General features: G+C 38.9%; 1 protein-coding gene across 4 annotated transcripts; it reads left to right on the top strand.

The window, feature by feature from the left end:
* Positions 1-5,934: 5,934 nt before the first annotated feature.
* On the top strand, positions 5,935-10,175 carry LOC107812899 (uncharacterized). 4 transcript variants are annotated; one of them, XM_075255742.1, is made up of 7 exons: positions 6,259-6,555; positions 7,129-7,235; positions 8,002-8,115; positions 8,224-8,335; positions 8,462-8,523; positions 8,639-9,064; positions 9,145-10,175. In XM_075255742.1, exons 3-7 carry the CDS (start codon positions 8,038-8,040, stop codon positions 9,817-9,819), a joined length of 1,353 nt encoding a protein of 450 aa, XP_075111843.1. In that variant the 5' UTR covers positions 6,259-6,555; positions 7,129-7,235; positions 8,002-8,037; the 3' UTR covers positions 9,820-10,175. The 4 variants fall into 4 exon arrangements, with proteins under 4 accessions (XP_016493565.1, XP_075111843.1, XP_016493566.1 ...); XM_016638080.2 differs by having other exon boundaries at positions 6,333-6,555; positions 7,170-7,235; XM_075255743.1 differs by having other exon boundaries at positions 6,335-6,555; positions 7,146-7,235.
* Positions 10,176-10,561: the final 386 nt, after the last annotated feature.

The raw sequence follows: 10,561 nt of genomic DNA, 5'->3' as shown, positions 1-10,561 counted from the left end.
AGTTTGTTAGCTGTTATGTAAGTTCTTCATTTTAAATAATATACTTGTAAAAGAATGTGATGTATCACAAAGTTCTTAATATTTTTCTCTTTAATAACTTGAGGGTTGATTCTTGATTTGCTGCCCATTTGCAGATGGACTCAATGGATCTTCTTCAGCTGCTTCCATGGCTAATTTTGCCTTAGTTTGAATTGGTTTCAGACTCGATTTTCTCCATCTTATGGATTCCATTAATGTAGAGAACTTGTTCTCAATAACGTTCCTATTTTTCTGGAAAATGGGTTGTTGTTATACTCCTATATGCTTTTGTATTACTATTATAGAAGTTGAAAAACAACGGTAGTAGCTAGCTTTTAATTTTGTCTTACGTTGGATACTTCTGTCCCATATGAATATGGCTAGTATTACTGATGGCACACTTTGTGTTGGGTAAGCTCCAAATTTGCATGTGCTAACTATCTGAGAACTTAGTTATAGTTTTAAAGTGTATGCATACTTTAAAGTTCAAAAATACTCTAGAAGAACAAGATAGTTCATCATCATCTGAGACATATAATCTACCTTTATGGAGATATTCCAGTTATTAAGAAGCCAAAATTAACATAGCAGTATGAGATTCCAGTTGAAATCTTAGCAGTCTCGTGATTGCTGTTGTCTAATTGGGTCCTTCCGTACTATCGATTATGTTACAAGAAAATCGATAATCTTGACTTTTGTTTTGTTTGCTATGTATATTTAGGTGAGGAATAATTTCATGATGCAAGTTTAGTCAGTTACCTTTTTTTATTTGATGTAGAAACGAGTATTTTTCTTTATTTGTGTATTCTTCTGTAGTCATCATAGCGATATACTTTCCGTTGAATCCCGCAAATTTTCTTATTGGTGTAATCGATAACCGAATCGATAAGACCCAAAAATCGATAAATCGAAAAAAACCTTATTGAAACGATAACGATAAGCATATGTACGATAAGTAATAATCGATAAGGATCAAATCGAATCGATAAATGGAATGCATACCCTAAAGTCCCTCAATAAACCTCCTCACCCTCTCTCTCTCTCGGTGGGAAGTATAATAAGAGCATAATGGGCCAAGGCAATAAATCTGGTCTCGTACTGAGTGACAGTCATAGAACCCTGCTGGAGACGCTCAAACTGCCTCCGAAAGTCCTCCCTCTTAGTGATAGGAAGAAACTTCTCCAAAAATAACTGAGAGAACTGGCCCCAAGTCAAAGTAGGCGATCTGGTTGGTCTAGCCAAACAATAATCCCTCCACCAAGTCTTGGCAGAATCTGACAAACGAAAAGCAGTGAAGTCGACCCCCATTGGTCTCCATTATCCCCATGTTCCGCAGAACCTCATGAGAGATGTCCAAATAGTCTCGGGGATCCTCTGAAGATGTACCACCATAGGTAGTATTAAAAAGCTTGGTGAACCTGTCCAACCTCCATAGAGCATCAACAAACATAGATGCTCCATCATTGGTCTGAGCTACAACACCCGGCTGAACTACCCCAACTAGCTGAGCTGATAGAATCTGAAACTGAGGAGCCATCTGCTCCGGAGTGCGAGTAGCATGAGTTTGTGCTCCTTCCCCAACCTGAGAGACGGCTAGTGCTACAGGAAGTAAGCCTGCCTGGGTGACACTCTCCATAAGGCCCACTAGACGGACCAGAGCATCTTGGAGTACCGGGGTAGCGATGAACCCCTCTGAAACCTGAACTGGTCCTGCTAGAACGGTCTGGGCTAGAGCCTCTTCCTCAAACTCTACCTGAGGCTCCGCCGCTGGTGCTGCTGCTCTAGGCTGAGCCCTGCCCCTGCTTCGGCCTCTAGCACGACCTCAACCTTGTCTTCTGCCCCTCGTAAGAGCTACCACTGGGGGCTCGGGCTGCTGATCAGCGGATGAAGAAAGAACATAGTAGATGTTCAATTAGCATTAAGAAATTAAACCGTACGATAGAGATGAACAGAAGTGAAACTGTTCCTAACTCCGTAGCCTCTGGGGGATAAATACAGACGTCTCCGTACCGATCCCTCAAACTCTACTAAGCTTGTCCGTGAATTGTAATACCTAAGCAATCTAGAGCTCTGATACCAATTTGTCATGACCCGAATTTCCCACTATAGGAACCGTGATGGCGCCTAATATTGAACCTGCTAGGCAAGCCAGCGTTACTGATTATTTTACCTTTTTACTTTATCTTTTAACAATTTACAAGTTAACATAAGAAAAAAGCGGAATAAAATGCGGAAGAACGGAATTTAACAATTTAACTTAATACAAATACGAATCCATAATAAAACTCCACCCAAAACTAGTGTCACAATCTCACGAACTGTCTAAGAATACTACAAATAGTGGTATGAACAAGAAAAATACACATATGTCTCAGAAATAGATAAAAACAGAATGGAAATATGATAGAAAGGGACATCAAGGCCTGCGGATGCCTGCAGGACTACCTCGGGTCTGGACTGAAGGCAACAACCTCGAACTACGGTCCGTAGGGTTCAGTACCGGGATCTGCACAAAAAGTGTAGAGTGTAGTATCAGTACAACCGACCCCATGTACTGGTAAGTGTAGAGCCTAACCTCGGTGAAGTAGTGACGAGGCTAGCACAGTACAACCGTATAAACCTGTGCAATTAAATCATATACGAGAAGAAATAATAACAAGAATTAAACAGAATAAGACGGGAAAATGGGGAAACATGCTGAGGGGGGATATCAGGTTATCACAATGATAAAGTAAAGCGACAAGCAAATATCAAGCTAGAAGTAACGGAAATAATAACACAGTAAGTGCACGACATCACCCTTCGTGCTTTTACTCTCATCCTTACCATAGAAATGAATAGAAACAGCGCGACATCTCCCTTCGTGCTTTTACTCTCTCATAATCATGGCACGACATCACCCTTCATGCTTTTACTTTCAATAATATAGCACGACATCACCCTTCGTGCATTAACACCCACTCACAATATCATGCACGATATCACCCTTCGTGCTTTACACTCTTCCTCACCTAAACAAATGAAATGATAACATCCCGGCAAGGGAATTAACAATAGAAACATCAATAGAAATAATACCGTCTCGGCAAGGGAGTCAACAATAAAAACAATATCATCCCGGCAAGGGAATCAGCTATAACCAATCTAGTTTCAACAGTTACTTCACAAAATAAACCTCAATTTGAGCCAATACTCGACAATGGTCAATTACCAAGAATTTATCATAAGTTTTGTTCCACAGTGCTAATCATCAATTTAAGCATGAATAATACATAATAAAATCATATCAATCTTAATATAAGACTCACGGGCATGCTTGACACCAACGTATAGATACTCGTCGCCTCACCTATACGTCGTACTTGACACTAACATATAACAAATAAAACACAACACCTATTCCCTCAAGTTAAGGTTAGACCAAACACTTATCTCGGATTCCACAACCAAACTCACGCCTCAAATACCGCTTTCCCTCTAGATTTCGCCTCCAATTCACTTGTATCTAATCATAACTAACTTAACAACATCAATAAATGCTAAAGAATTCAACTCCAATGCTTAATTATAGGTTTTCTATCATTTTCCCCAAAAAGCCAAAAATCGATCCCGGAACGGCTCGGTCAAAACTCGAGGTTCGAACCAAAACCTGAATACCCATTCACTCACGAGCCCGAATATATAATTAGTTTTAAAATCCGACCCCAAATCGAGGTCTTAATTCCAATTATACAAAAAGCCCTAACTCTACCCAAATCCCTAATTTCTACCATGAAAACTCTAGATTTTTGGATGAAAATTGATGAAATGCATTGCGTAATTGAAAGAAAGTGGTTTAGAATGATATACCAACACTTTGGGGAAGAACTTGTCTCTTGAAAATCGCCTCTATGCCTTCTAGTTTTTGAAAATATGAAATTATGGCCTTATTCCCGTTCTGATTCTATTTTAACTGCTGGGCGACAGTGTTCATCACGTTCGCGTGAGCACTGTCACGTTCGCAAAGAGCATCCTTCCTTAGGCTTATGTGATCACGAGATCTTCCACGAGTTCGCGAAGGGTATATCCCCCTGGCCTTCGCGTTTGCGGACCACTGTACGCGTTCGCATAGAAGAAATGATCGATTCCCAACCCACCTCCATTACACTACGCGTTCGCGTGTGTCCAGTCGCGTTCGCGAAGAGCAAACCCCCCAGTGCTTCGCGTTCGCAACCAAGGCCTCGCGTTCGCGTAGAAAAAACCCCTCCCCAGCCCAACTTGTACTTTGCGTTCGCGTGAGCTGCATCGGGAATGCGAAGAACAAAATATCAGGACACCAGAAGCAGTAATACAGCAGAAGTTCTTAAGTCCAAAATATCCCGAAACCTATTCGAAACTCACGCGAGCCCTCGAGGCTCCAAACCAAACATGCACACCAACCTAAAAACATCATACGGACTTGTTCGTGCGATCAAATCGCCCAAATAACATCTAAAACAACGAATTTAGCATCAAAATCAGTGAAAATCCCAAGAACTCTTTAAGTTACTATTTTCACAATCGAGGGTCTAAATTTTACAAGCACAACTTAAATACCATATTAAACCTGTACCGGGCTTCGGAACCAAAATATGGGCCTGATACCATCAAAATCAAACATCATTAAATTTGCAAAAACTCTTATATTTTCAGTTAAACAATTTTCTTCAAAAATTCATTTCTCGGGCTAGGGACATCAAAATTCAATTCCGAGCATATGCCTAAGTCCCATATTTTCCTACGGACCCTCCGAGACCGTGGAATCACGGGTCCGGATCCGTTTACCCAAAATATTGACCGAAGTCAACTTAAATTCAATTTTAAAGGCAAAATTAGCATTTTTCTCAAATTTTCACATAAAGGCTTTTCGAATATACGTCCGGACTGCACACGCAAATCGAGGTAAGATAAAATAAGGTTTTTAAGGTCTCGAAACACATATTTGACTTTTAAAATAAGAGATGACCATTTGGGTCATCACAACCGAGTTTTTGTTCATCTCTTTTTTTAGTTTTATACAATGGATACTGTATTTTGCTTGGCCGGAAACGCCATCTTAGGTGAACTTTCTTCTCTTCTTTGCTATTTAGTCACATACAATGATACAAATGCATTATACTCTATATAAATACACTCAAATACATTGTATTTTTGTATAAATATATTATTTTTCGACTATTAATGTATTTCAAAGGTCTGTATTTTTTGAAACAACCGAATATCACTGTATTTTGTGATTTTTGTTGTTTGAATACAGTCGAATTGAATACAATGGATAATAGCGAGTAATAAATATATGTGAATTGAATATAATGTATAAAGTCAAATCGAATAGAATGGTATACATCCCATTCTTGATTACCTTACCGTATTTATAAATACAATCGCGCGAATACATGGAACACAACAGAGTAGCAGCGAAATTTATGTAGAATTGATTTTGTTGAGTCAAATTAGGAGCGATACACGCTAATTGATTCTCTTTCCGTCACTAAACAGCTGGATTCTCCTATTTTTAGGCGAATTCCGCTATTGTATTCATGAATACAGTAGCGCGAATACAGTCGTATAGCTGTACTTCCCTATTTTTAAGCGAATTTCGTTATTATATTCATGAATACAATAATGCGAATACAATAAATATAATTGCGTAACAACTAAATAATAGCTATAAAAAATAATTATATATATGATGGCTATAAGAAATTAATAACTACTAGATAATAGTAATTTTTGAAAATTCTTCAAATAAAAAACAGCCACCGAGAAAGGGGAAGGAATGAGAACCACAAATGTCTCGCGTGGAATCAATGAAAGAACGTTACCCGAAAAAATAAGTGATGGATAAGATAGTAATATCTTTAAATATTATTAAAATAATAATGTATGCTCTTTCCTATTGTAGGTGTATGATTGGTTGGTTCAATATCTTCCACATACAGCAATCACAATTTGGACTTTTGTTGGGTGTCATTTGCTCATGAAAGAGATAGAGATATGGTTGGTCTCATAAATGGGCCCAGCCCAAATAAGCAGTAGCTTCGGAAAAAGATTGGGATACAGCCTGACATCGACACGTGTCATGTCTTAAGCTTCCATTCTCAGCCACAAGATCCTTCTTCCAACCCTACAACCTTCTCGAGTTTTCGATTCCACCTATTTTTATTTATTAAAAAATCTCAAATCCTATCCGACATGGCATACCCCTTCCCCACCCCCACCACCCCACAGTTTTCTGCCCTGTCATTCTCTGTTCTTCTGTTCTTATATTTTCCCTTCATTCAGTTCATTTTTTCCTCCCTACTGTGTATATTTCACCATTTTTTCTTTTTCTATTCTGAGATCTCCTTCTCTGTATATTTTATTTTGGTTTTTTTCACTTCTCAAAGTAATTTTTTTTTTTTGGTAACAAGAGAAGTGAAGCTAAAATACCCACCTTTTCTTCTTCTTCTTCTTCTTTTTTGACCAATCTAACTTTGATTTGTTGAGATTCTTGAAGCTATGGTTGCTGAGGCACTGGTATGTGTTAATTATTTCTATTTATTCTTAAGATCCATTTTTTAGAATATGGGTATTTCTTAATTTGACGTTCTCTTACTATATCTGAGAAGTGGGCTTTGTTTGTTGTATATATGAAGCAAATGAAGTTTTAATAACTTCCTTTTTTATCTGTTAGATTTAAGTGTACACCTGATACGGTCCATCAAGCTACACTTGTTAGTTGTTATTATGAGTAAATGATGCTTTTTACTGTTAAATGGGTGCTTATTTTGGTTGAGTTTGCTGTTGCTTTAAGTGGCGCTTATTATGTTTCTAGAACTGTAAGCTTAAGTTAGATGACAATGGAAAGTTGTTTATTATAGTATGATCCCATTAGCATGCCAAAAAGTCACTTCCCTAGCCAGGGGAAGTTGTAGATTAGACAATGATCCTAGAAAACTGCTTAATTTATAGGGAGGCTAGGCAATCTAAATGTTGCACTATGAATTAAACTTTCTTTAGACAGAAAGAGGGGACAACACTTTTTTTTTGAGCTGAAGAGGGGACAATACTATCACTAATCACATATTTAATGTAACTTATCGACGTCAGCTCCCTTCCTACTCCAGCTAATGGAAAAATGCCTTTGAAAGGTCTTAATCATCGACAAACCAACTGACGTCCACCACAGGCTCGGCGAGATGTCCCCCTAGATTCTGGTATGCGGATTTCTGTTCTTGGGTTTTGTTCTGGCTGTAAATGGCTCTATATTGACTTTGGACATGTAGTTGAGTTAATGTTGATAAAGGCTATATTAAATTGTTTGATGATGGGTTGTAAATTGCTGCCAATATGCGTTCTTTTATCTTTGGGTACTAGTGGATAACCATGACAAGATTCTACATATGATGCTTTATAACCTAGCTAGTTTGGGATTGAGGCATGGTAGTAGTAGTTAATCTTTGATCTCTTTGGCTGGTGTTAAAAGAATACAATTATATGTAGGAAAATAAGTTAGATCCATAGTTGTGCAAATCCGTATGGCTAATAGAAATGGGGTGAAAATGTAGATTGTTAGCACCATAACTAGAGGCGGATCCAGAATGTAAACTCTGTCGGTTCAACATTAAAGGTTCTTAGCATTGAACCCATTGTATTTATAAACTTATGGGTCCATAACTATCATTTGTGGCAAAATTTTGTAACTTTTATGCATAAATTTAAGCTTCACGTCGACAGTACCGGGTTCAGATGAACCCCGCTCTGCTACTCTCCATCCACCCCTGGCTATAGCACAGTGGATGCTAGTTGGAATCATATTCTATTATATTAACTTGATCTAGAAGTTTGTCTGCTGCAAAAAAGGGTGGAGCGCAGTTTGGGTGGGTGTGGAAGGGTTTCCTTTGTGGCATTTTATTTCTTTTTAGTTGAAATTACTCGGAAGATTCAATTCTTATGAAGTATGCTCTCTTTGAAATACCATAGAATCAAGATGAGGGGGCTCGGCGTGGCGGCTCATCTATGATTAGCTCAAAGTTGGAAACTGTGGCTACTCAGGGAAAGGCCTTAACATGTCTTGCCAATGAAATTACTCTAAAGGTCGTTATCCCTCCTATGAATGTATTCCAAGTTTTTTTTCCCCTTCATATCATTTGGCATAGGCTTGATCTGCGCTTAATTTGATTCTTATTTTCCTATATGCAACAGGTTAGGAAGCCTTATACCATTACCAAACAGAGAGAGAAATGGACAGAGGAAGAACACCAGAGATTTGTTGAAGCCTTAAAGCTGTATGGCCGTGCTTGGCGCCAAATAGAAGGTGAGTATGGTATAAGGTTGTTCATTGCTGGTAAAAGGTCTATTCTTCTTCCGAGTCTTCTCCTTTTTCCTGTTTATGTGGTTCAATCTAGATTTTAGTTTCTAACATTTCTCTTTAATCTTGCAGAACATGTTGGCACCAAGACTGCAATTCAGATTCGTAGTCATGCACAGAAATTTTTTGCCAAGGTTGGTGCCCCTAGATTTCGATGAATTATTACGAAGTTTGCTCATTGATTCACGATCCTGTCTCTGCGCGGGTAATCAACAGCTACGGTCATTGAAGTTTTAATCTCCATTTTAGGTTGCCCGGGATTCAGGTACTGATGGTGATGAATCCCTAAATGCAATTGATATACCTCCTCCTCGACCAAAGAAGAAACCTCTCCATCCATACCCTCGTAAGATGGCCGATTCCCCTGTAACTAACAAGTCAGTTTCAGGTCAGCCTGAAAGGTCCTCTCCTCCAAATGCATCTGGAAGAGATAGTTGTTCTCCAGATTCAGTATTGTCAGAAATTGGATCAGATGTTTCTGAATATCTAGTCGCTGAGCAGCAAAGCTCTCGCTTTTCGCCATACTCTTGTACTACGGATGCACACGCTGCAAATATAATTTCTGGACAGAATGGTGATGAAAGTATGACGTCAAAGTCCAATATAGTAAAGGAAATTCCTGTTGCATCAAAACCAGTGGCTGCTAGTTCCAGCTCAATTTTCAATTCTGGCATGGTATAATTCCTCTTAAGTTTGTTGATAAATCTGTCTTGCAATGTATACTTACCCGTTATGTGTACAATATGCCTTTGCAGGAATGTGATTTCGTTCCTAGGGAAACTTCATTTCCTGGCGAAAAGCTAGCTGTTGAGGCACCTTTGGCAAGTATCAAGCTGTTTGGGCAGATGGTTCTTGTACCAGATGCCACCAAACTTGCTTTGCAATCTCCAGCAGGTAGCTGCAACTCATTGCCATCTAAAACCACAGAAAACGAAATCGAGACCAACAATGGCAATGTGATTCATGGCTTCCAAGCAAATTCACAGTTTATTCTTCCTGTGGTCCCTGGCAATATGATTCCATCAGCTTGTTGGTTATCGCAAGATATGCTTGAAAACAATCCCGAGGGTGTTGCTGCCTTCCCTACTACAATTCCTTGGTTGTCTTGGTACCAAGATCTTGTATATCGGTATATCTCATTGTGCAGCCAAACAGCTGCAGAGACTACTACTCTTTGTCGGCGACCGGAAGATGAAGAACCACAAAGAGAGGGATCATCATCTGGTTTAAGCGTTGGCTCAGCTAGTGAAGTTGACGATGGGAACAGGAGTTCCGAGACTGTTGAGTCAAAATATACAACCAAGAGCGACAAATGGAACAACATTAAGGGATTTGTACCATATAAAAGATGTTTAGCAGAGAGGGATGGCATGTCATCAGGGGTTGAATTAGAAGAGAGAGAATCACAAAGGGTCCGAGTGTGTTCATAGCATTCGGTACAGTTTCCGGTGTTAACAAATCCTCCTGACCAGCCAGAAGTTCTGTTGTTCTGCACAGTATTTCTGTTTTATTAACCAATGCCTGTTAAGGAACCGTAGGTCTGCAGATTCAGGAGGTCTAAGTCTTTACATCCAACATTGTCAAATACTTTTAACATGTTACTTTTGGCTTCCCACCCTAATTTTTCAGTTGGACACGAAACTGTGCACAACTGAGTGGGAAAACAAAATATGTGCAGCTAAGATTTTTTTTTTCCTTTCAACTCGTGTAGCAGTTTTTCTGTATTATACTCGTAACTCTTCACATTGTTTAACTCTCTAATTAAGTCACTTTTATGCTATCTAAATGCAGCTAGCTTCGTTTTGTTTTTCTTGTGCACCAGGCTTCTTGTTTTCGATGCGGGTATCGTTCTTCTCTATACTTGAAAAATGTTTCCTAGGCAGCTGAGTTGGATCAGCCTAGAATTTGCTGTTATTCCAGTATGGAAAACCTTTCATGTACTCTTGTCAACCAAAAGTACATGTAAATTTCTGGACATGCGCCAAGTATTTTCTATTCTAATCAAACGGCTAAATGTATATTTATAAATACATTCCTTATGTTTAGTGAGCTTAAGTTATCCAAGTCACTAAGCTTTAAAGTATTGTTATATTCACCTCTTGGGAGGATGAAGCATGGCCTGTATTCTATTCTCTTGCGTTCTTTGAGTGATTGTGTACTATATAAGGATTA

Source organism: Nicotiana tabacum, chromosome 6 (genome assembly GCF_000715075.1).
Source record: "Nicotiana tabacum cultivar K326 chromosome 6, ASM71507v2, whole genome shotgun sequence".
Lineage (NCBI taxonomy): Eukaryota > Viridiplantae > Streptophyta > Magnoliopsida > Solanales > Solanaceae > Nicotiana > Nicotiana tabacum.
This window is presented reverse-complemented; position numbering and strand designations above follow the sequence as displayed.

Excerpts from the sequence above, each read along its gene's own strand:
- LOC107812899 (XM_016638079.2), top strand. Across the intron at positions 8,524-8,638 it reads CACAGAAATTTTTTGCCAAG|GTTGCCCGGGATTCAGGTAC; the intron begins GTTGGTGCCCCT and ends TCTCCATTTTAG. Across the intron at positions 9,065-9,144 it reads CAATTTTCAATTCTGGCATG|GAATGTGATTTCGTTCCTAG; the intron begins GTATAATTCCTC and ends ATGCCTTTGCAG.